At 43.3% G+C, this 26,959-nt stretch overlaps 1 protein-coding gene across 1 annotated transcript in view; it reads left to right on the top strand.

The window, feature by feature from the left end:
- The first annotated feature begins 241 nt into the window (after positions 1 to 241).
- The window catches only part of LOC129709033 (putative helicase MOV-10), a 72,288-nt gene continuing 45,570 nt past the window's right edge, over positions 242 to 26,959 (top strand). Inside the window, exons 1-4 of the mRNA XM_055655147.1 lie at positions 242 to 1,201; positions 16,138 to 16,237; positions 23,226 to 23,371; positions 25,239 to 25,477. Coding sequence (XP_055511122.1) covers positions 1,065 to 1,201; positions 16,138 to 16,237; positions 23,226 to 23,371; positions 25,239 to 25,477 — 622 coding nt within the window. The 5' untranslated portion in view covers positions 242 to 1,064. The remainder of the gene's footprint in view (positions 1,202 to 16,137; positions 16,238 to 23,225; positions 23,372 to 25,238; positions 25,478 to 26,959) is intronic.

The following is a 26,959-nucleotide window of genomic DNA, read 5'->3' as shown; positions in this document are numbered from 1 at the left end:
GGAGGAATTGCAGTCGCACCCTTTACAATTGCGGCGCCGCAGTTGTGTACTGATCATCGTTGACACGAACCCAGGTAGTCCAAGAGTAATTGGACCAGTCTTACCTCCCTGAATAACAAACTTGGGTAGGGGTATCTACCGACTCATCTTCGATTGAATAAGTTGGACGTGGATGAGCTGAATCTCCTGGTGTTTTTCTGATCTTTCTCCGGTAGTATTGTTTGCACTACTATGTGGGTGGTTAAATGTATTCCTGGCTGTACAATGCTAGTGTGTTCGTTGTCCCATCGCGATAGTGTTGATGTCCTGTGTTTAGGGCGGGGATATTAAGAAGAGGAGGGTGATCTTTCCCGTGTTTGGGCAAAATTCACAATACATTTAACAAAGGGCAGTGGCGAAGACACATGGATTGGGTTGTTTTCTAAAACAACAGAACCACCAAATAAATGAACATAGGCCATTTTTTTTGGCCGTGTTTAAAAGCGAAGTAATGAGAGATAAGACTGAAGAAGGGCCCAGACCCGAAACGTCACCTATCCATGTCCTCCAGAGAGGCTGCCTGATCCGCTGAGTTACTCCAGCACTTTGTCTTTTGTTAAATAAACCAGTTTCCCCAAACACTCATTGTGTACAGACAGCCCTATCGAGTTACGTACACCAGCTAGTCACAAACGCACCCCACGTTGTATGCCCGCTTTCTTTGCATCACCGTGGATAACGGGTTTGGGTACACCCCTGATTTGCCTCTTATTTTATCTTTAGTTTGTACCACTGTGTTTATTTTTTACTCTTCATAAAGACAAATATCGTGGCGGCAATTTACCAGAACAGCTGATCCCCGACCGAGTTTCACTTTCGTTTCCCGAATGTAGTTAAAATAATCATGATTCGAAAAACAAAAGGCAAATTGCTGTGACTCGCGTCTTCTCGGCTGCGGTTTCGGTGACGCCTTGTACCTCTCGCTCGCTCTCACCCCCCCCACCCTCCCCTTATTTCATTTTACCTTCGCATTGAGAGCGACACTCTAGGCTCGAGTTGAATTTGAGACAGTACCAGCAGTCAAAATGTCCAAAAAACTAAGCATGAAGCAGAGACGTGAAGTCGGGCTGCAGTTTATAAGTTTTCTCCAGGAAATAGGCCAGCAAGATGTGACCGACAAAGCGCAACTTAAATCCATTTACAATTCTCAGTTCAAGTGCAGGTAACCTTTCATTCATTTCATTCCCGATCTGTTGATTTGTAGTAGTCGCGGCAACAAATTGCTGGTCCGTATGTTTGTTTTTGTATTGTGTTTAGAATTTGTATTGACTTTACATGTTAAAAGACTCCAATGTCGTGCGTTAAGCTTGTTGGCAACTGATGACATTTAGGAAATGGACCCATTCGTTGTTGCTTCCTATAAATGACTTCGTATAACTGTTATCATCTGTTTATTTTTTTCACACAGAGAGTGGTGAATCTCTGGAACTCTCTGCCGCAGAGGGTAGTCGAGGCCAGTTCCTTGGCTATATTTAAGAGGGAGTTAGATGTGGCCCTTGTGGCTAAGGGGATCAGGGGGTATGGAGAGAAGGCAGGTACGGGATACTGAGTTGGATGATCAGCCATGATCATATTGAATGGCGGTGCAGGCTCGAAGGGCCGAATGGCCTACTCCTGCACCTAATTTCTATGTTTCTATGCTTCTTGACTCCCCACTCTGGGGTGTACAGAAATAAGGAGTCTGAATTGTAAAAGGCAGTAAAAGTAACAATGAAAATTGCTCCCTTTTAATGCAAGGAACATTCAACAGTTAAAAGTGATCTGTCGGCACTTCCTTCTTTCCCCTAACGTAGCTCCTTTAAATGTTGGCACACAGTCTGTGTTTTTGGTCCCTGCCCACTGTAATGTTTTTTTTTGCATTTTATCTCTAGCTAAACACGGCGTCTGACACCCAAAATCAAAGGCATGTTTTTTTTTTTGCACGGAGAATATATTAGTTCCAATACTGACGATACGGAGTTTGTATGTTCTACTTGTGACCGCGTGGGTATTCTTTGGGTGCTCGGGTTTCCTCCCACATTCTAAATACATGAGGGTTTGTAGGTTAGTTGGCTACTATAAATTGTTCCTATTGTGTAGGATAGAACTAGTGTATGGCGATTGTGGGCTGAAGGGCCTGTGATCATGCTACATCACTAAACTAAACAAGCTTATCTGAATTAAGATAGACATAGAAAGCTAACTCAGCACTGTGTTTAAGAAGGAACTGCAGATGCTGGAAAATCGAAGGTACATAAAAATGCTGAAGAAACTCAGCGGGTGCAGCAGCATCTATGGAGCGAAGGAAATGGGCAACGTTTCGGTCCGAAACCCTTCTTCAGACTTCAGCGTATCATACCACCCTATTTAGTGTCATCTGCGAACTTATTAATTATGCGTTGTACTTTTGTCTTTTAAATCATTGGTATTGATAATCAACAGCAATGGGCCCAGCACCAATCTCTGCAACAGAGATCTCGAAGAGTTCCAGGGCGATAAGAAACGCCACAAGTCAGCAGGTCAGCAGACTAAAAATAATCTGCTACCACCTTCTGTTAGCTACCATGAAGCCAATTCGGTATTCAGTTAGCTAGCTCTCCCTGGATCCCATGAAATATAATCTCCTAGAGCTGTTTACAAGGAACCTTCTCAAAGGCCTTAATGAAATCCATATAACATATCTCTATGGTCATGCTCTCATCAACCTGCTTGAATTTGTGAGTTGCAATAATGCTATAACATGGAAATGGGCCCAAACATGCTGTGTTGTGGTGTCCATCATCCACGTAAGCAGTAGTCCAAATTCCATGTGTACACCCTGTATCCATAATCTCTCTAAACTATTAATCATTGCAGTTGCTTTAGTCACAAGCATGAAGCTTGTTTCTGCAGCATATTATAACTTCCTAGAGATACTAAAGTTAGAAATACTGGATGACATCATTGTAAGGTTAAAGGGGGAAAGTTTAAAGGAGATGTGTGGGGCAAGTTTTATTTTACACAGTGGTGGATGAGTCGGTGGGTGATACGCAGATACAATTGAAGCATTTAAGAGGCTCTTAGATGGGTAATGATTAAGGAGGGATATGATCACATGCCGGCAGATGGGGTTAGTTTGATTTGGCATCATCTTCGGCACAGACATTACGTGCAGAAGAGCCTTATTTTGTGCTATACTGTTATATGTAAGGTTTTTATAAAAGATTTTTGGAATCTGAGGTTTTTTGGTAATGCCACCATATATTGAGTCATTGAGTTGCATAGTACAGCCCACCATGTTCATACTGACCATTGTACTTATCAGCTTGTGGACCAGTAGTTATTGCTCATCCTAAAATGCATTTGAGGCAGCGGTGGTGAACTACTGTCAGTCTAAAGAAGGGTCTCGACCGGAAACGTCACCCATTCCTTCTCTCCAGAGATGCCGCATGTCCCGCTGAGTTACTCCAGCATTTTGTGTCTACCTTCCAATAGTTGTGTCCTTTTGTAAGGACTATAATGTTGATACGCTGGGAATTCTAAGTTCATACTTGGTGTTGAAGATATGGCCGTTATGTTTCCAAGTCCAGTGGAGTACAACTTGGCGGGGTGACCTGTGGTCATGGTCTTCCCAGGCTCCTGCCACTGTAGTCACAGTTGATGTGCAGTAAACAAAGTGACTTGCCCTTGAAAACAAGGCCAACAGGCAGCAAAGTAATCTGTTTCATTAAAGTATGGAAGTGCATTCCATTCCTTGTATTCTAAAAAAAATGCTTGTTGGGGACTTAGAATAACACTAGTGTCATGCCTTGTGCATCTCAGTAGCAAATGTACACTCAGCATGTGAAACATGAAACTGTATGTGGTTGTGTGGTTGGATTTGTACCTTTATTGTCACCAGAATCCAGCATCTGCATTCTCGTCTCTTCTATTATTTTTTCCTTCTGCTTCTTATTTGCTAAATGACCCTTCCTAAGTATGAGGAAAAGCTTAATAGGCTGAGACAGCTGGGGCAGAATGGGTTAGGAGAAATTCATTCATGATTTAAAGAATGAGAGTTTTGAGGGAAGAAAAAAAGTGAGGTCTAATGAGAATCTGCCCACTGATAATCTTATAGAAGTGTAGAGTAGATGGGGTGAATGCATAGTCTCTTACCCAGAGTAAAGGAATCAATAACCAGAGGACATTGGGTTCAAGGTGAGGGGCAAGATTTAATGGAGACCTGAGGGGCAATCTTTCTGCTCAGTGTGGTAGGTATATGGAGCTGCCAGAGGAGATAGTTGAAGTAGGTATTATAACAGCATTTAAAAGATACTGGGATATGTGCATGGGTAGGAAAATGTTAGAGGGATATGGGCCAAACTTGGGCAAATGGGATTAGCTTAGATGGAGTATCTTGGTTGGCATAGACAAGTTGGGCCGAAGTGCCTGTTTCCATACTGTATTACTCTAGCTCCAAATGTTGAGCAAAGGGGACTATGAAGGCAAGAGGGAGGAGCTGGCCAAGGTAGGCTGGAAAGGGGTCCTAGCAGGAATGACGGTGGAACAGCAATGGCAGGAATTTCTGGGCATAATCCGGAAGACACAGGATCATTTCATTCCAAAAAGGAAGAAAGATTCTAAGGGGAGTAGGAGGCAACTGTGGCCGACAAGAGAAGTTAGGGATAGAATAAAACTAAAAGAAAAGATGTATAACACAGCAAAGAGTAGCCGGAAGCCAGAGGATTGGGAAACTTTCATAGGACAACAGAAGGAAACAAAACGGGCAATATGGACTGAAAAGATGAAGTACAAGGGGAAGCTGGCCAGGAATATAAAGAAGGACAATAAAAGCATCTTTAGATATGTTAATATGTTCCTGGGATGTCAGGACTGTCTTATGAAGAAAGACTGGATAGACTTGGTTTATAATCTCTAGAATTTAGGAGATTGAGAGGGGATCTTATAGAAACTTACAAAATTCTTAAGGGGTTGGACAGGCTAGATGCAGGAAGATTGTTCCCGATGTTGGGGAAGTCCAGGACAAGGGGTCACAGCTTAAGGATAAGGGGGAAATCCTTTAAAACCGAGATGAGGAGAGCTTTTTTCACACAGAGAGTGGTGAATCTCTGGAACTCTCTGCCACAGAGGGTAGTTGAGGCCAGTTCATTGGCTATATTTAAGAGGGAGTTAGATGTGGCCCTTGTGGCCAAGGGGATCAGAGGTTATGGAGAGAAGGCAGGTACGGGATACTGAGTTGGATGATCAGCCATGATCATATTGAATGGCGGTGCAGGCTCGAAGGGCCGAATGGCCTACTCCTGCACCTAATTTCTATGTTTCTATGTTTAAGGGAAAAAGAATAGCAAAGTCAAATGTGGGTCCCTTGAAGGCAGACACGGGTGAAATTATTATGGGGAACAAGGAAATGGTAGAAGAGTTGAACAGGTACTTTGGATCTGTCTTCACTAAGGAAGACACAAACAATCTCCCAGAAGTACTGGAGGGCAGAGGATCTAAGGGGGTAGAGGAACTGAAAGACATTTTCATTAGGTGAGAAATAGTATTGGGTAGGCTAATGGGACTGAAGGGTGATAAATCCCCTGGGCCTGATGGTCTGCATCCCAGAGTCCTCAGGGAGGTGGCTCTAGAAATAGTGGATGCATTGGTGATCATTTTCCAATGTTCAATAGATTCAGGATCAGTTCATGTGGGCTGGAGGATAGCTAATGTTATCCCACTTTTCAAGAAAGGAGTGAGAGAGAAAACGGGGAATTACAGACCAGTTAGCCTGACTTCGGTGGTGGGAAAGATGCTGGAGTCAATTATTAAAGAGCTAATAATGGGACATTTGGATAGCAGTAAAAGGATTAGTCCAAGTCTTTGATAAGGTCCTGCATGGGAGAATGGTGACTAAAATTAGAGCACATGCTATTAGGGGTAGGGTGTTGACGTGGATAGAAAATTGGTTGGCAGACAGGAAGCAAAGAGTAGGAGTGAACGGGTCCTTTTCAGAATGGCAGGCTGTGACAAGTGGAGTGCCGCAAGGCTCGGTGTTGGGGCTGCAACTGTTTACCATATATATTAATGATTTGGTCGAGGGAATTAGGAACAACATTAGCAAGTTTGCGGATGACACAAACCTGGGTGGCAGTGTGAACTGTGAAGAGGATGTTAGAAGGTTGCAGGGTGACCTGGACAGGTTGAGTGAGTGGGCAGATGCGTGGCAGATGCAGTATAATATAGATAAATGTGAGGTTATCCACAAGGGGGCAAAAACAAGGGGGCAGATTATTATCTCAATGGGTGTTGTGTATGGGGGAGGTACAGTGAGACCTGGGTGTCCTTGTACACCAGTCACTGAAAGTTGGTGTGCAGGTACAGCAGGCAGTGAAGAAAGCTAATGGAATGTTGCCTTCATAACAAGAGGATTTCAGTATAGGAGTAAAGAGGTTCTTCTACAGTTGTATAGGGCTCTGGTAAGACCACATCTGGAGTATTGTGTACAGTTTTGGTCTCGTAATTTGAGGAAGGACATCCTTGTGATTGAGACAGTGCAGCATAGGTTCACGAGATTGATCCCTGGGATGGCGGGACCATCATATGAAGAAAGATTGAAAAGGCTGGGCTTGTGTTCACTGTAGTTTAGAAAGATGAGGGAGAATCTTATAGAAACGTATAAAATTATAAAAGGACTGGACAAGCTAGATGCAGGAAAAATGTTCCCAATGTTGGGCGAGTCCAGAACCAGGGGCTACAGTCTTAAGGGCCTGTCCCGCCAGCATGCGCTTGCATTGTATTGTATTCAAATTTATTGTCATTGTCTCAATTTGAGACAACAAAATGAATTTCCCTTACAGGCAGTATCATAAAAAAAATAATAAATAAATAATAAAACATATTAAAAATAAAATTGAAATTGAATTTAAAAAAAAGCAGCACAAACACAGAAAGTCCACGACACAACATAACATAAATGGCACCAAGGTGAGGAAGGCACCATAGTCCAGCCAGCCTCCCCTCCGTGTTCATCCGTGGTCGGGGCCTTCCGAGCACCCGCAGTCGCCACCCCGGGTGGCCCGACGAACCCCGACAGTGAGCATCCTCCTCCTCAGTGGCCCGGACCTCCTGATCAGCCGCCTCCCGCTGCCGGAGTCTGCAGCTCCTGAGTCCACAGGCCGAGCCGGGCAGAGTCACAGGACCCCGCGCTGTCCATCAGCGCCGCCCGCGTTGGGAGCTCCGCAAACCGCAGCTCCAGGATGTTGGTGCAGCAGGTCCAGCACTCCGGGCTCCAGACGGCGACCCCCAGTAAGGCATCGCCAGCCCCGCGATGTTCCAGCGCTGTCCCGCCGCTGCTGGAGCTCCGGTCGATCCCGGCAGGAAAGGCCGCGCCAATCCAGGTAGGTAGGCCGCTGTGGGGGAGGGGGGGGGGGGGCGAGGACGCGACTCGAATAATAGTCGCGTCCTCACCAGGAAGCGGCTGAAGGACGGTATCCCCCGCACCGTGCCCTCTTCCCCACATAAAAACACCAAAAAAACACAAAAAAACACACTTTTACATAACTAAATAAGCAAAAAAACAAAAAGATACCGGGCTGTAGGTGGAGGCTGCTGACACCAGCGTAACCGGAAGTACAATGCATGCATCTGGCGCAACCAAACAATGCATGCGTCTGGCGCAACCAAACATGGTCACTTGAGGCATACGGCCGCGTGGGGCCGGTCCCACTTCGAACCGCGGAGGCATATGGAGTTGTGCGGGGCCAGTCCCGACACGCGTGGGTCTCCGAAAATTCAGCGCGCAAACGGCCTGTCGGCCCGCAGGCGCATTGAGGGCGTATGCGGCGTCTTGACGTCTACGCAACATCTTGACGCCGTATGCCTAGCGTGTGGCGTTGCGCGATGACGTCACCGCCCGGCGTGCTGTTGCGTGATGACGTCACCGCCCGACGCTGTGCGACGTCCATATTCAGTCGGCCCACCTCCTGCCCAGCTGATTGGTGAGTATGATGTCGGGACCAGCCCTGCACAACTCCATACACCTCCGTGGTTCGAAGTGGGACCAGCCCCACGAGGCCGTATGCCTCAAGCGACCACGTTTGGTCGCGCTAGACGCATGCAATTGCATGCTGGTGTGACAGGCCCTTTAGAATAAAGCGGAGGCCATTTAAGACTGAGGTGAGAAAAAACATTTTCAGGTATGGATGCACCGTAATAAATAAGGGTATTAAAATCAGCGAAAATGCAAGATGATAAACAAAAGAAAATGGGAGGAATCACATTGTGTAGCTGGAATATAAGAGGTATTAATGAACCAATTAAAAGGGGCAAAATACTAGCTCAGATGAAATCATACAACACGGACATTACTTTTCTACAAGAAACGCCTTAAACATCAAGATCAGATGAGATTGAGGGCGTATTGGATAGGCCAAACATTTCACCTCACATACTTCGAAATCCAGAGGCACCGCAATTATTATTTGCAAAGGAATACCATTCAAATCAAAGAACATTATATCAGATAATGAAGGGAGATATCTTATAGTTACAGGAGAGATCCATGCTACGCCAATCACTTTGGTAAATATATATGCGCCCAATTTTGATAATCCTCAATTTTTCAGTAAAATCCTGAATACAATCGCAGAATTTAACTACCAAAATGTTATAATTGGAGGAGACTTCAACTGTGTTTTAGATCCGTACTTAGATAAATCGATGCAAAAACAACGAGGTAATATGAAATCTAAAACTAGTGAACTCTTAAATACATATATAAAAAATACAAATATAGCAGACGTTTGGAGGATCGCGAATCCGACTGGAAGGGAATACTCGTTTTATTCAATGGTACACAAAACATACTCACGTATAGACTATTTCCTAGTGGATACAAAACTAATCCCTTATACTATGAACCCTAAATATCACACCAATACGATTTCAGATCACTCCCCGCTAACTTTGGTTTTAAAATTAGAAGGAATGTCTACGAACAAATCGTTCTGGAGGTTTAACTCGCAAATTCTGAAAGACCCACAAGGGAGTATATATCTAAAAAAGACCTATATTTTGAGACAAACGATACACCAGATATATCACCCACTTTACTATGGGAATCCTTCAAAGCATTTATTAGAGGAGTCATTATCTCGTATCAAGCTTTTCAAAACAAAAAGAATAAGCATGAACAAAGACAATTAGAAGAACAAATCAGACAACTAGATATAGATAATGCTAAAGATCCAACTATGGATAAACATAATAAAATTTTAATACTGAAATTTAAGCTAAATAAATTATTGTCAGAGAAAGTTATAAGACTATTCCAAATTACAAAACAAGAACATTTAGAATTTGGGGATAAACCCCATAAACTTTTGCACGCCAACTGAAAAATCGGGAAAAAGATCATGCAATTTTAAAGATTAAATCAGATAGAAGGGAATTATTAACACTACCTAATGATATCAATAAAAGATTTGCTCAATTTTACAAGAATTTATACACATCGAAAACGCTAATAGACAATAATAAAGTTTCAGAATTTCTGGACAATTGTAAACTTCCAAAACTAGAACTGAAGGAACAAGAGGAACTGGGAGCACAAATTACATCTAAGGAAATAGAAGACACAATAAACACACTTAAGAATGGAAAAACACCAGGACCAGACGGATTCAGTAATGAATTTTATAAATGTTTTTACGACATAGTTACACCACGTCTACAGAAAATGTATACATACGCTTTTAAAGAACAAATCTTACCTGAAACACTAGCAGAATCAACGATCACATGAATACTTTAAAAAAGATAAAGATATAGAAGAACCAGGATAATACAGAGCTATTGCATTGTTAAATATGGATCAAAAAATATTAGCGAAAACACTAGCTAGAAGACTAAGTAAATATGTTAGTAAATTAATAAATGAGGATCAAACGGGATTTATACCTAAGAGACATTCATTTAATAACCTGAGACGTCTGCTTAACATAATGCACTCTCACAAACCTCAAGAACAAGAGTTATCTATCATTTCATTGGACGCAGAAAAAGCGTTTGATCAAGTAGAATGGGATTATATGATTAAAGTATTGCAAAAATTTCAAATGGGAGAGAAATTCATCGCATGGATAAAATTATTATATAACAAACCCACGGCTAGAATATTAACTAATAATATACTATCTACAAAATTCCAATTATCAAGGGGCAATAGACAAGGATGTTCATTATCACCGCTGTTATTTGCTCTGGTAATTGAACCTTTAGCTGAAAAAATCAGAACACACCCGGATATTTACGGTTATAATACAAAATATTTAAATAACATAATATCTTTATATGCAGACGATGTACTACTGTATATCACAAAACCCCAAATCAGTATACCAAACATATTAAATCTAATTGAGGACTTTGGATCTTTCTCAGGATACAGAATAAACTGGAACAAAAGTGAAATTATGTCGATAAAACCGAAAGACTCAACACATCTCTTGAAATTCCCCTTTAAAATAGCCACAGAAAAATTCAAATATTTGGGAATTTAAATTACTAGAAACTATCACGCTATGTTTAATGCCAATTATAGTCCCTTACTTAAGAAACTAAATAATCTAATCAAATTCTGGAAAACGCTCCCGATGTCTTTAATAGGTCGAATAAATGCTATAAAAATGATCTTTTTACCACAAATCCTATATTTATTTCAATCAATACCTATATATCTTCCAAAAAAGTTTTTCGAAAAACTACTCGGACATTACAAATTTTATATGGGATTATAAATTCCACAGAATACAAAGAGCACACCTTAGTAAACCAAAAGAGATGGGTGGTCTAGCGCTCCCTAACTTTATGTACTATAATTGGGCAGTAAATATTAAAAATATGATTCACCTGCTGGACAACTCTGCCCAGCAGGTGGACTGGATTGTAATGGAGAGAGAGGACTGCTCTCCGTGTAATACAGGAGCGACTCTCCTCTCACCAATGAATCTGAATAACAAAAATTACAATAAAAATCCAATGATACATAGCACAATTAGAACTTGGAAACAAATAAAACATAATCTAAAATTAAGAAATCTATCTTTTTTAATGCCAATAGTCAATAATCCGTCGTTTAAACCTTCAATTATAGATAAATAATTTACACAATGGGAAAGAATGGGAATCAAAACGCTCGGAGACTTGTATGAATTGGGAAAATTATTATCATTTCAACAATTACAACTGAAATATAATTTGAAAAATAATCAATATTTTAAATATCTTCAAATCTGTGGGTATCTGAAAAAATACACAAAAGACTATCATAACATGCCCCCAGACTTATTGGATGAAGCCATGAAGGCAAAGGCTGAATCAACCGGTGGGCGGCGCGACTCACGTTGCAGCGGCCTCTGCAGTCCGTCTGTCTTTTTGTTATTTTTTGTCCCGTTTGAATGTAGTTTTTATTTATTTTTTTGTGTATGTGCGTGTGTATGTGTGTGTGTGTGTGTGTGTGTGTGTGTGTGTGGGGGGGGGACTTTTTAAATCTTTCCCTTGCACGGAGAACCCGACCTTTTCCTTGTTGGGTCTCCGTTGTCGTTGGGGCTGCAACGTGGAGCGGCCTCCAGCAGGAACGACCTAGGGCTCCAGTTACGGAGCCTGCGGACTTTACTCAACATCGCGGAGCTGGCCGAGTCCAGTGCGGGAGGAGCGGTGGTGGCGCGCTGTTGCGACCCGACCCTCGGAGATTCGGAGGCTTACCGCAGGTCTGTTGGACAGTGACACCGGGAGCCCGCGGGTCCCTGCTGGGAGACCGCTTTTCGGTGCTTCCGCAACGGCGACTTCTCCCGCCCGAGTAGCGGGGTCGAGGATGACCTGGAGCGGGGCCTTACATCATCGCCCGGCGTGGCTTCAACGGCTGCGGGACTTTGCCAGCGCCCGCCCGGGGCTCCAACAACAAGATCCGGAGCGCGGCCTTGCATCACCCGGCGCGGCGTTAATGGCCGCGGGACAATTGTTATCGCCCGCCGGGGGCTCGGGCTCTGGCTCTGAATTTGACTCTGACATCGGGGGGAGAGGGAAGTGCAGGGGAGAGATACATTTTTTTGCCTTCCATCACAGCGAGGTGGAGATGCGCTGTGATGGATGTCTGTGTAAATTGTGTTGTGTCTTGGGTCTTTTTTTTTTCTTGTATGTATGACTGCAGAAACAACATTTCACTTGAGCCTCTATGAGGTTCAAGTGACAAATAAATTGTATTGTGTATTGTGTAATATCAAACTTATACAACATTATTTTAAATATAGAAATACCTACAACCGATGGTATTAGAAGAGACTGGGAACAAGAACTGGCTATAAAAATTTCAAAAGAGAGCTGGGATAAACACTTACTATATGTGCATAAATGCTCGATCAACGTACGACATACTCTAATTCAATTCAAAACTTTACATAGACTATATTATTCAAAAACTAAAATAAATAAACTTTTCCCCAATGTCTCACCCACTTGTGCTAAATGTCAGTCACAAGAAGCTACCATAGCGCACTCTTTTGTTTTTTGTATAAAAATCCAAAAATTCTGGAACGAAATATTTGAAATCCTCACAAAATTAATTAAAATAAAACTTGTACCAAAAGCAGAATGGAACATTTTTGGAATATCGGAAGGTAACCCCGAACTAAACGTGTTTCAAAAAGAACTTACTTAATTACGGGCTAATAATGGGGAAAAAAGCTTATACTCAAATTCTGGAAAAACACTCCAATACAAACAATAAAAATGTGGATTTCAAACATGTTCGAAACATTACACCTGGAAGAGATGAGACTCCTCCTAGCAGGCAAAGCAGAACACTTCCAAAAGACGTGGTCTGCATTTATGGAACTATTACAAGCATAAGGTGCAATAGTAATTTAAAAAATAAATGGTACCAGGATCTGGTAACGGGGGGTAAAAAAAAAATTAGGGTTGGTATATCCTTTTTTGCGGAGTTTTGTGTTATAATAGAGCGATTGTTTCTCCTTTTTTTTTCTTTTCTTTCTAGGGTCTATTTCCTTTCTTTACTTCCTTCTCTAACTTCTTCCCTAAGGGGCTTTCTTTTCCCAACACTTTCCTGCACCTTCACGACTCTTGCTCACTTTCCTTACTTCTTTTATTTCTATCTTTTTTATATATATAAAAAAAATAAAAAACATTTTCACCCAGAGTTGTGAATTTATGGAATTAACTACCACAGAGGGCAGTGGAGGCCAAGTCACTGGATGGATTTAAGAGAGAGTTAGATAGAGATCCATGGGCTGGTGGAATCAAGGGATATGGGGAGAAGGCAGGCACGGGTTATTGATTGGGGATGATCAGCCATGATCACAATGAATGGCGGTGCTGGCTCAAAGGGCCGAATGGCTGCCTCCTGCACCTATTTTCTATGTTAGATTATATTTGAGTTTATACCGACAGCAACAAACACAATAATTAATGGTCAATCAGAAACTACCATCAATAGTTAATTATTTAAAGACGTGACTTGGTTACATTAATGTCTTTATAGTGCAAGGTTTTCTCATTTTAACATGTTTTGTAAGTTTTCTACAAAGCCTTTCCAACTATTCACATCCTACTAGTACTTACAACCTATCCCATACTAGTACTTACAACCTATCCACCTATTATCTCTTCCTTGTTGAATACAAATTTGCATTATGTTAACTGGCATGTTTAATTATATGGGCTGTTGAGATTCTTTTTTGTTCAAGTAACGCTTAGTCATTAAGTTGAGTTAATTTGAAAACTGCCTAATTTAAAATTTAAATTCTTAGTTGGTGTTTAAATGCAAATCATAATGATATCATACAGGTTTAGAGGCTAGTGTTTTATTTTGCTACTACCTCCTTCCAATGAACTATATCTGCAAACTACGCCTAACATAAAAACTTTGGACGTAGTACTTTTCACTTGGTCATAAATCGGAACTGGTCACTGCACAAGGAAGCAAGCCATAACATTCATTTCTGATAGTTATTGCTGGAGTTAACTGAGAATCTCACTTGATTTCCAGATTTATGGTGATGAAAAGGTGTGAATAATTCCAGTTGAGGATAAATGTGAGGTTATCCACTTTGTTATCAAAAACAGGAAGGCATATGACTATCTAAATGGCGTCAAGTTGGGAAAAGGGGAAGTACAATGGGATCTGGGGGTCCTTGTTCATCTATTCATCTATGAAAGTAAGCATGCAGGTACAGCAGGCAGTGAAGAAAGCAAATGGCATGTTGGCCTGTATAACAAGAGGAGTCGAGTATAGGAGCAGAGAGGTCCTTCTGCAGTTGTACAGGGCCCTAGTGAGACCACACCTGGAGTATAGTGTGCAGTTTTGGTCTCCTAAGTTGAGGAAGGACGTTCTTGCTATTGAGGGAGTGCAGCGTATGTTTACAAGGTTAATTCCCAGGATGGCGGGACTGTCAAATGATGAGAGAATGGAGCGGCTGGGCTTGTACACTCTGGAGTTTAGAAGGATGAGAGGGGATCTTATTGAAACATATAAGATTGTTAAGGGTTTGGACACGCTAGAGGCAGGAAACGTGTTCCCGATGTTGGGGGAGTCCAGAACCAGGGGCCACAGTTTAAGAATAAGGGGCAAGCCATTTAGAACGGAGATGAGGAAACACTTTTTCTCACAGAGAGTTGTGAGTCTGTGGAATTCTCTGCCTCAGAGGGTGGTGGAGGCCGGTTCTCTGGATACTTTCAAAAGAGAGCTAGATAGGGCTCTTAAAGTTAGCGGAGTCAGGGGATATGGGGAGAAGGCAGGAACAGGGTACTGATTGGAGATGATCAGCCATGATCACATTGAATGGTGGTGCTGGCACGAAGGGCCGAATGGCCTACTCGTGCACATATTGTCTATTGTCGATCCAATGTGTGAAACAAATGGTCTGCTCTGGAAGTGTCTTAATGAAAATATCATGATAGAAACATAGGAAAAATAGGCGCGGGCCATTTGGCCCTTCGAGCCAGCATTGCCATTCAATATGATCATGGCTGATCATCTAAAATCAGTACCCCGTTCTGGCCTTTTCCCCATATCCTATGATTCCTTTAGTCCTAAGAGCTATCTTTAACTCTCTTGAAAACATCAAATGAATTGGCCTCCACTGCCTTCTGTGGCAGAGAATTCCAAAGATTCACAACACTCTGGGTGAAAAAGTTTTTCCTCATCTCAGTCCTAAATGGTCTACCCCTTATTCTTAAACTGATACCTGGTTCTGGACTCCCCCAAAATCGGGATTTTTTTTTTCTTGTTTCTATCCTGTCCAATCCTTTAAGAATTTTAAAATGTTTCTATAAGATTCCCTCTCATCCTTTTTAAATTCCAGTGAATTTTTTTTTTTTTTAATGTATCAAAAAGTTAGTTAGCTTCTCAGGAACAGATCTCTGTTCTGTCTTGCAAGTTGCAGCAGTGAATGGAACGACAATACTACCTTTCAGCAACGTTGCCTGGCTGCAACACGGCCACAATTATTGAAGTGCGTAGTGCCATTTAGATGGGAGCTTAAGGATGTGTAGACAGTAGATGTCAGGTGAGGCATTTCATCCAGATGCTGTCTGCCCATGCAGGAAAAAGGTTTTAAAAAAAAATGCCACTTGATTCTTTCAGAGTATTTGTGGGACAAGCATGGAGCTGGCATGATCTAGGTCTTGATTAGGGGGAGAGAAATAGCCGTTGCTCTGTCCCTAGTCATTGTGGCTGTTGGCGAGGATTGAATCATGCTGTACTTGTTTGCATAAGTAAACGGCATGCAGATTCTTACTACGTTGGCTTGCACTTGAAACAGTAGTCACTGAGTTGGGATGACAAGTTTATTATCAGTCTTGTGGCAACTGAGTGGAATGGGTGGAAATTCAATGGAGAGCAGGTTTGATTTGAAGATACACAAAGCTGGAGTAACTCGGCGGGACAAGCAGCATCTCTGGAGAGAAGGAATGGGTGACGCTTTGGGTCGAGGCCCTTCTGAGGTTGTTAATACTGTGTACACTGGATCTTCTGGATTCCCTGCCACCAGTGCCCTGCCTCGCTCTTACCCATGAGTTTAGATTTCAATCAAATGCTTCTCCAACTCAACAACTAATTTGATATTGTATTTGTCTTTTTTTCAGAGATGGTGTTTTGAGTGCGAATTTCTCCGGTGTGATTTATGCTCTGACAAAATCGAACAAAGCCCGAGTGAGCAAGGGTGAGATTATCATTAACTCTCAGGTACTTACTATTTTTATCACTTACTCCAATGCTTCCCCACCCACCTGTCAAAACCATGGTGCCAGCTCTCTGGAGATTGTCCTGGTAATAATTGCTCCCATTCCAATGGCCTGGAGTACAGAGGGACATTGACAATGGCTGATAGACACAAAGCTGGAGTAACTCAGCGGGTCAGACAGCATCTCTGGAGAAAAGAAATAGAAGTTTCAGGTCGAGACACTTCTTCAAACTCTACCCAAAACGTCACCTATTCATTATCTCCAGAGACCCTCTGAGTTACTCCAGCTTTTTGTATCTATCTTTGGTTTAAACCAACATCTGCAGTTCCTTCCTTAACAATGGATGTAATGGTTGATCACTACTGGGGTAGGTATAGGCATGGCTTGAAAGTGACTTGGTCTCCAGGAATATATCCAATGACACAATGTCGAAGGACTGTGGAACAAACATTTGCTAGTAATGCCAGCTATCTTTCACCTTCCACGCTCTGTGTGCCCGGCTGTGCTTTCTCTTCCAACGGATTTTCAGCTTTGCATGGAAAATATTTGAGACTGATTGGATATCAAAGCCATGGCAGAAATACAATCTGACTGTTGATCACCTGTCTTGCCACACTGAAGTTTTCCCCGAGTCCTATCGTAATGGGCTTGCTCCTTTATTTAACAAGCTCTTCTCAGAGTGAGGCCCTTGCTCACAAGACCAGAATCTGGAAGATTGTTTCCAACTGTCGAAGGCTGATGATGAACTGTCTTGAAATTGGCCAACTTTTTAATTCAATGGCCATATCCAGCCTGCCTTTATGATATAAACATGTACCCCGACCTCCTTGAAGAGGATTCACAACCCAATAAGAGAATCACAACCCATTTGCCCATCCAGTCTACTCTGCCATTCAATCATGGCTGATCTATCTCCCCCCTCTTAACCCAATTTTCCTGCCTTCTCCCCATAACCCATGACACCCGTACTAATCAAGAATCTATCTATCTCTATCTTAAAAATATCAACTGACTTGGCCTCCACAACCTTCTGTTGCAAAGAATTCCACAGATTCGCCACCCTCTGAATAAAGAAATTCCTCCTCATCTCCTTCCTAAAGGAACGTCCTTTAATTTTGAGACTATGACCTCTAGTCCTAGACTCTCCCACGAGTGGAAACATAAACTATCCAAGCCTTTCATTATTCAATGAGTTTCAATGAGATCCCCCTCATCCTTCTGAACTCCAGCGAGTACAGGCCTTGTGCCATCAAACACTTGTTATGTTAACCCACTCATTCTTGTAAACCTCCTCTGGACCCTCTCCAGAGCCACAACATGGATGGGACTAAATAATTTGAAGCCATTTTTGGAGTCGACTGTAAAGGTGGACCTGTAAAGACTATTGGCAAAGCTGGTGCACAGTAGGGAAGGGTGTAGACTGAGCACGAGTGATAGGTGACTCGATAGTTTGAAGGATAGACATGAGCAAGAGGATTGGCAAGGCAGATGAAGTTGGGATAGATACAAAATGCTGGAGTAATTCAGTGTGTCAGAGAGCATCTCGGGAGAAAAGGAATTGTGTCGAGGCCCTTCTTCAGACAGAGTTTGAGGAAGGGTCTCGACATTCTACAGCAGAGATACTGTCTGACACATTGATTTGTTCCAGCTTTTTGGCTATATTCGATTTAAACCAGCATCTGCAGTTCCTTCCTGCAGATGAACATGGGGACCATGGATAGGTACATGGGACTGGGGCTATCATAACTATTGCACACACATGGCTGATGGAAGGATAGGGCTGGGGTTTAATGTTCCAGGATACAAATGCTGCAGGAGAGACAGAGGTAAGAGAGGAATGAGAGTTGTTTTTTGAGAGAGAATATCACAGTGGTACTTGGGATATTCCTGGGGATTCCTCCGAGCCCCATGTGTGGATGTGAGTAGCAAGAGTGACTGCTTTGAGGTTGTACTATCGGTATCAGTAGGATTCAGAGGTGAAATTATGAAGGGAAATCACAGCTGCAAGAATAATACAGTTGTAACCATGGGGGATTTTAACTTTCCACATATTGAATAGGACAGCAACAGTGCTAAGGGCTTGGATGTGGTGGGATTTGTGTGTGTTCAGCGAACATGTTCTCGATTAGTATGTCGTTGGCCCTAGCAGCGAGTACACTACACGCGACTATCTTTAGGGGGAATAAAGCAGAGCCGGTGGCAGAAGTGTTAGTGGGGGAGCTTTTTGGAGCCAGTGACCAGAGTTTTTAGTTTTAAAATAGCTACGGAAAAGGGCAGGACTGGTCCAAAAGTTGAAGTCTGAAATTGGTGCAAGGCCAATTTTGATGGTATTTGAGTTACAGCAGGAAGTGGTAGAGATGGGCGTGATTGCAACATTTGAAGGATTCTTGGACAGGTGCATGGAAGGGAAGATTTGGAAGGTTATGGGTCAGGTGGAAGATAATGGACTTGGTCAGCATGGATGAGTTGGGCTAAAAGCCCCTTTTCTGTGCTGGATCACTATGGCTTTATGGAGTTGGCTTAAGGAATGCTAGGATAGTTTTAAGAATGCGGAATGTTTTTATTCCTTTGCCATTGGAAGATAATGAACCAGTTGTCCTTTTGGTATCGGGCTCCAAGGCCAGTTTTACTGATATGAGGTTCTGTTTAAAATTCTTAAGCTGTGTAGTCTAGGATTTCTCACTGTTGATTGAGCTGGCTGGTCCTGATGGTGGGAGTCAATTTTAAGTCGGGCCATTGAGTCTGACTTGAAGGACAAGGGGAATTCCAAGAACAGGGACCTGTTGTGTGAAGGCAGCACAGACTCTATAATGTCTCTGGCATTACACAATCACCAGCATTGAGGAATGGGTAAAATAAGTTGATCCCACTGGTATCCGCACCTTGAAACCCCCTCGAAATCTGGTTTAATAAAACGTAATCTTCTTGAGAAATGAAAGGGACTGTACATGCTATACTCACAAACAACAAACAAACTGCTGGAGAAATTCCAGCTGGCAAAAGTATATCATTGCTTTGGTATGCACGAGATTGTCAAATGCACTAAAGTAAGACACGATATTGTAATCGAGGAATGGGTAACAGCCTGTTTGCCAGCGCAATGTGGTTCAGGCAGCAACTCCCACTGCTGCCTGGCAATAGACAATAGATGCAGCAGTAGGCCATTCGGCCCTTCAAGCCAGCATCGCCATTCAATGTGATCATGGATGATCATCCGGGATCAGAACCCCATTCCTGTTTTCTCCCTGATGGCATGCTGAGTTGCTCAAGCAGTTTGGTTTGTAATCTTCATTTGAGTGTGCCATCGCTTTTGGGATGAAGGCGTGATGGAGGATGTGTATTTGTGTTTGGAATATTTGCTGCTCATTGTTACGTCATTGTCTAGGTTCAGGAATCTAAGCAAATATTAATGATGAGCAAAAAAACTCGGTTGGTCATGCAGCATCAGATGGAACTCGGATGAAAATGGGCAGGCAGTATTTTGGGTGAGACCCTTGAGACTTGCCCTCTGCAGATGCTGCCTGACCCACTGAGTTCCTCCAGGATTATTTTCTGTCAAGATTCCAGCTTCTGCAGGATCTTGTGTCTCCAAAAAATGGCAGTGAGGTGTACTCTGAATCTGTCCTTGTGTACCAGGCAAATTTATCCTTGTTGTAAGCATCCTGTATTCCTGCAAAGAGCTCTAACCATTGAGAACATCTTTAAAAGAAATGAACATAATCTCTTTTGTCTCTGCTTATTTTTTTTAAAGTTGAATTTCTATCATCCATATAAAATGATTCAAGGGCCATGCCAGGTCTGCTTGCCAACAACACACTTGTCACTGAGACATAGGAGATATTGGGAGTTAATGAGGGGCTTGGACCATTTTAAGTGTTTTGGAAGAGATGGAATGATTAAGGAGGGAATATGATTGCTTTGAGGTGAGATAGCAAGAGGAGGGCAGTCATTTGTGGGAGGTGTGGAGTTGGGAACACACAAGAAGATAGAATTGGGGAATGCAAAACGAGGGAATAGATGAGGAGCAGTGAATGATTGAACAGATTGAAAATGAGGATTAAAAATAAATGAGGGCTCAGCTGGGTCAGAAGGCAATGTGGAGCTGTGACCATTGAGTAACCCGGAGGCAGACGGGACGGACACTGTGCCCATGTAGAATGCTTCCGCCCAAAAGGAATCTGCACGGGAAGGTATTCCCTTGCTACTGTTGATTTTATCCCAGAGGGATGTTGGTGTTTAAGGAAGTTGTGTGGGAGTAGGTTGTTGTGTGCATCATGAGTGGTCGTGAACTGGTGGAGGGAGTTAATGTTGGTTGACATGGAAGATGGATAGCAGTCAAGCTCCTGGAAGATGCTGGATTTTGATCATTCTTATGTGTTAGGAGCAGAATTAGGCCATTCGGCCCATCAAGTCTACTCCGCCATTCAATCATGGCTAATCTATCTTTCCCTCTCAGCCTCGTTCTCCTGCCTTCCCCGCATAACCCGTGAAACTGGCACTAATCAAGAAGCTATGTATCACTGCCATAAAAGTATCCGTTGACTTTGCCTCCACAACCTCCTGTGGCAAAGAATTTCACAGATTCACCACCCTCTGACTAAAGAAATTCCTCCATCTCCTTCCTAAAGGAACGTCCTTTAATTTGGACACTGGAGTTGTACTCGTCAGGCAAGTGGAATGTATGCTGTCATTCTTCTGACGTCAAAAAATGAAGGCAAAATGAGCCGCTATCTGCAGCGTACCAAGACATTTGTAGTTAAGACGTGTATCTGGCTGGCTTGTCTATTTGAACAATGGTTAACTTGTACCCCATCCCTCCGAATATGATGAACAGAGAATCTGCTGAGAGAGATATCTGCATCAGCTAAGTGTCCTCCAGAATTGATCAACAGGAACATGGCTCCTGAGTAGCCTAGACAGCTGGATGTTGTTCTTCATTGTATTGCCCTTTTTATTTCCATGTAACACAAATAACTTACTCCTACTTTACTTGTCTGGTTTCCATTTACGTTTTAGGGAGGCCAGTAACTTGTAGCACAAATTAGTTTAGAGATACAGTAATAGGCCCTTCGGCCCATCGAGTCCGCGATCCCCGCACATTAACATAATCCTACACACTAGGGAGAATTTACATTTACATCAAGCCAATTAATCTTCAAACCTGTACGTCTTTGGAGTGTGGGAGGAAACCCAAGATCTCTGCGAAAACGCACGTGGTCAGGGGGAGAGCATTCAAACTCCGTACAGACAGCACCCATAGTCGATCGAACCCACGTCTCTGGTGCTGCAAACACTTTTTGAGGTCATTTAATCATTCGTCTGCCATGTCCTGTTGTCTCCATCATCCGCCTCTGCTTGTGGTCTTGTTACCCGAATTCAGATCAACCAAGATCTGTGTTCAACTGATTTAATCAGCTAAACATTTATGGCATGGCCAATCTCTGCACATGTTGAATCAATGAAGCATTTTGAAAACTAGCATGAAGATTTTAAAATGAAGAATGTGTTGTGCAAAGGTGATGAGTAATCTGGAGGCAATGATGTCCAAATTGCATGGAGCATTTCAAAAGGCATCCTTGGAGGTAATGGGATTACAAGGCACCACATTTAATTATTCTTGTTGTTATCTCATCATTGTTATCTCATACTTTGGGTGTGCCGATTCCGGTTGTTTCCCCCCCACCCCCAGTCTGGGTCAGTAAAACACTGATTTGAATGCTGTAGTCCAAACCCATTATTCAACGCGGGGCCAATTTCTGATTCTCTCACTCGAGCCCTCAGCAGCCTTGTGCAGACAGAACCGAAAAGAAAGACGTGCGCTAACGAATTGATCACCTATTTCCACAGATATACTGTGGTGGGAAACCAATGGCAGGAAAATACAGTGGGAGGCAACCCTTTAGCCCAATCATAACAGATACATAACAGTTGTCAGTACAGAGAAACAAAACAAACTTCTTCAGGGGTCCAGACTTGGTGGTGACACGTGATTTCCTGGAATTGGGCCTCCGCCCTGTGATGTCACCAGCAGTGAAGCCAAGTCTCAACATAGAAAATAGGTGCAGGAGGAGGCCATTCGGCCCTTCGAGCCAGCACCACAACAGTTACCTTCCATTCCCAAAGCACCTCCATCCGTGCATATTCACACCTGGACTCGATCTCTTCAGTCTGCCACACCTTGCCCATGTACTTTCTCTGTAGGTATGTTGACACGGGTGCTTTAACAGATATTCAGTGACTTTGTGTACCTCCGAGCTTGGTGTTGCTGTTCAACTGTGGACTGTGGATTTCACTCTTGATCCTGTCCCGCCATTTTCCAGCAGGATGGCAATTGGGAATTCTAAGGCTGCCTCTTCCATTCCTCGTCCCTCTGTGCCTCTGATCCAACGGCTGTCGGGTTTGTTGAGATAGTCCACTTCTAACAAGCTTGCAGGAACTGGGAATGGAGCTTTGCCTGCTCACTGGGTTGTGCCTGATAAAGGAGAGAATACAGCAGGATTATATTACATGGTGTGCTTGATCGGTGGCATGGACTCAGTTGGCCGAGGGCATGTTTCCTTGCTCAACTCTGATTAAGTATATAATGAAGTCCCAGGGATTTGAAACCTACAATGTCCTTCATGCCACTGTTAGGAAGGAAAGAGAAAATATTCATTAACAACTCCACTGCAACTTCCACTTCCCCAGCCTTTCTGCCTCTTGAGTTACTAAGCAAGGGAGGAATCCCATTTGTCAAAGTTGTAATGAATATTCCCATACTCCTGAAGTGGAGATTAGCACGTGGCAAAATATGGGCCATGTATAATCGGGTGAGAATCTTGTCTAAGATAGACACAAAATACTAGAGAAACTCAGCGTCTGCAGTTCTTTCCTACACGGGACTTTTGTCTATTCAGGTCAGTCCAGTGTCGTGCCTGCAATGTCTATTTGTGATTGCTTGCTGCTGCCCTCAAAAGCACTTTTAACATCAAATGTTCCTTCCTTCCTAGAGGAGAAAGGTGGTGTATGTCAACCAGTATTGGCAACGATCCAACTCCACCGGCAATCTGGGATCAGCACAGTCTCCGGCCATTGTCCCTGAGCCTGGGAGGAGGGGCCGCGCCAAACACATCATCCGCCAGCTGAAACGCAACAGGTAAAGTTTGGCCCTTTCCAAGCAGTGGAACCTCATCAATTGTGTTGTTTGATGATATTGTTCCCCCTGGACATTCAAGGTGCTGTGACCCTTGGGTGCAGCCTAGATTAACCTGGCCCAAAGCAAACTGAATATCATGGGCAATCTAAAGCAAAAGCGGAAAATGCTGAGGAACCTCAAACAAGTCGAGCCTCGTCTGTGGGAAAAGAAACGAGTCAATGTTTTGGGTTGGAGACTCTTTGTCAGCGGTACTTTAGCAATTGTATACTGACTTCCTGCACCTCTGAGCATAGTGTTGCTGATGAACCATGAAGTCTTGATCCTTGTCTCAACATTCTACAGCAGGATGACGATTGTGGAGGCTCGCAGGCCGACTCTTCCAAATATCTTCAGCTGTTTCTGTTTCTCTTCTAGATTTACAGTATCACTAGAATTTAGAAGATTGAGGGGGGATCTTGTAGAAACTTTAAAAATTCTTAAGGGGTTGGACAGGCTAGATGCAGGAAGATTGTTCCCGATGTTGGGGAAGTCCAGAACAAGGGGTCACAGTTTAAGGATAAGGGGGAAATCTTTTAGGACCGAGATGAGAAAAACATTTTTTCACACCGAGTGGTGAATCTCTGGAACTCTCTGCCACAGAAGGTAGTTGAGGCCAGTTCATTGGCTATAGTTAAGAGGGAGTTAGATGTGGCCCTTGTGGCTAAAGGGATCAGGGGGTATGGAAAGAAGGCAGGTACAGGATACTGAGATGGATGATCAACCATGATCATATTGGATGGCGGTGCAGGCTCGAAGGGCCGAATGGCCTACTCCTGCACCTATTTTCTATGTATCTCCAGGTTTTTTTTCACGTGTCACGGGCAATCCCAAACCTAGCCTCTCCTCCACTTGCATCCATGTTGGAGGCACTTGGCCATTACGGGAGAGGGAAGGGAGTAAGTGTCCAAAGGACAAAAACTCTGAGGCTTGAGGAGCTAAAATGATTTGGACCAGAGACACAACCTGGGAGAACAATGGCAGTGGTGGGATGAATCAATGCGTGGCTTGTCATTTGTCACTCCAACCAGCCCCTGGTCATCTCATCGTAGAGTTGTGATTGATTGGACTAACTGTTCTCTATCAGTTATTCTGCAATTGATCAAGAGGTGAGGTGTAACAAGACTGATGGAGAGGTTTGGTGAACATGGGGCCCAGTCGCCACTTCCTCATGCATCACGGTGCAGTTGGTATATCTGGCTTGAAACTAAATACTCTTCCCAAATCCCAAATGATTATCAGAAAGAAATCAACCTCGTTGATTAACCCTGCTTCCTACATTTTTTGGAGCCTGTTCCATAGACTGAATAATCACTGGATGACAACATTGTCTCCCAGTGAATGAGCTCCCAGTGGAAGTGGTGGAGGCAGGTTCATTGGTATCATTTAAAAATAAATTGGATAGGCATATGGATGAGAAGGGAATGGAGGGTTATGGTATGAGTGCAGGCAGGTGGGACTAAGGGGAAAAAATTTGTTCGGCACGGACTTGTAGGGCGGAGATGGCCTGTTTCCGTGCTGTTATATGGTTAACATTGCCATACATAGTTTTGATTTCATTAACTTTGATTTGAATTGCTACAATCTCAGTTAGGTGTAAGGAGCTTCCCCAGAGCTGTGGACTGAAGCCAATGCGCTCTGGTCATGATCCACAACATGCTGCATTCTGATGGAAGCCAGGAGCGCATCTTGCAGTACTGTGGACCAGTAGCTGGGGGGGGGGGGGGGGGGGGGGGGGGGGGGGGGGGGGGGGGGGGGGGGGTGGGGGTGAATTGAGGGCCTAGATACCCGAGTTGCCAGCGTGTATGTTAACCGTGGCTGTATCTTTTAGGGAAGACTTGATCAAGGATAAAGATGGCATAACGGTAAAGTCAGACTTTGACACCGATGGCGGGAAGATCCAAGTACCAGTCAGCTGCAATCAGAGGAAAACTGTCGAGATCGAGGTGACGAACGAGGGGACCGATGCGGTGAAGTTTGTACGATGTGAGATGCTTCGCCGCTTCCGCGTCTTCACCTTGGACGATGAGAAGAAGGTGACTAATTCCCAACCCTTGCAGCTGCATGCAGGTGAGATGCACTTGTCCTTTCCCTCAGCCCATTTCCACACAGTTTTCTATTCATTCTTGGGATATTCTGCATGGTTCTCATCAATTGATCCTTCCTTGAATAAGTGTTGTGGGCAGCTCTCATGGGAAGAGTTTGGTGTCTAAACACCATGTATACAAGATGTTCCCATGTTATTCAAGTGGACCTTCTAGACTGAGGATGTGGTGAGAACAGGGAGCACAATGTTTGGGATGAACTGAATCTAGATAAATAAATAGCGTGGAAAAGGGATAGATAGATCATACCCTGCACTTCAGATAGAGGCTTCTGATCTTCAAATGCACAACATACCTTCCCCTAATTTGCATTACAGATTGTCCCCATGCTGTGTTCATATTCCTGGGTAAAACCCACACCCCATCGGATATGTTGATGTAATTCTTACTTTCAATCATTAATGGCAAGGCCCTCAATATTACCAATCTTTACCTGCAGGCTAGGCATGTTCTAATAATTGTCACACAACAGGGTCTATGTAACTCTAATTCTAAAGCCCAATTATAAATGCATTGTGGCTGTCTTCGGCTGCTTTAATTTCCCTTCCTCTCCCCCCCCACCCCCCATCCTTTTCTCGTCAGTCATTATTTACAGTAATTGTGCTGCCTAATTATTCCCTTCTTAACCGCTCTTCCTGATCTTTCAACAATCCACCTTTCACAGTCGTGCAGCAGCCCCATTAGTTTACATTCTGCCTTCCTATATATTCCAAAAAACCATTAATAGTAATTCTAATGACTCCCTCTTACCTGCTGGCATTCCATCATTTGGGAGCTAATTGTTTGATTTGGCTGGTGATGCAAATGGTCACAGTTCTCACCATGTGGATTTTAAGTGAATCGGCCATCCTTTCCATCTTTCCTCTTGGAATGGCCAGTTGGTTCTGGGCAAACATCCCGGCATCAATGATCCTATTACACAAATTGCATTGATAACATTGTTCTCCTGACTATACCTTCATTACTCGGCTTGCCTTGTTGATTAGAGGCAAGCTATGTATTGGTCTATACCCCTTCCCCTCTGGCACTTCCTGCCCTCGAGCTCTGCACAGAATAACTTCCCATCTTTAGTATTTCAGTTTTCGCTTTAATTGTGTTTTCCGTTTGTGAGCATATTTGCACTCCTACTCTGCACCGATCGTGTCCATATAAACCCCAACCCACAAGCAAGTTTCATTTTGGCATTTCATGGGGACAAACAAGTTGAAGCTGGATGATTGCATAGAAAATAGGTGCGGGAGGAGGCCATTCAGCCCTTTGAGCCAGCACCACCATTCATTGTGATCAGGGCTGATCGTCCCGAATCAATAACCCGTGCCTGCCTTCCCCCATATCCCTTGATTCCACTAGCCCCTAGAGCTCTATCTACAGGCAAGTCAAAGTGATCAATTTGCTGTATTGTACCACATACCACATAGGGGAGATTATGTGTTCGGCACGGACTAGA

The sequence above is a fragment of the Leucoraja erinacea genome, chromosome 24, assembly GCF_028641065.1.
Source record: "Leucoraja erinacea ecotype New England chromosome 24, Leri_hhj_1, whole genome shotgun sequence".
NCBI classification, from domain to species: domain Eukaryota; kingdom Metazoa; phylum Chordata; class Chondrichthyes; order Rajiformes; family Rajidae; genus Leucoraja; species Leucoraja erinaceus.
The sequence above is the reverse complement of the archived record's forward strand: the minus strand, read 5'-3'. Positions and strand labels throughout refer to the sequence as shown.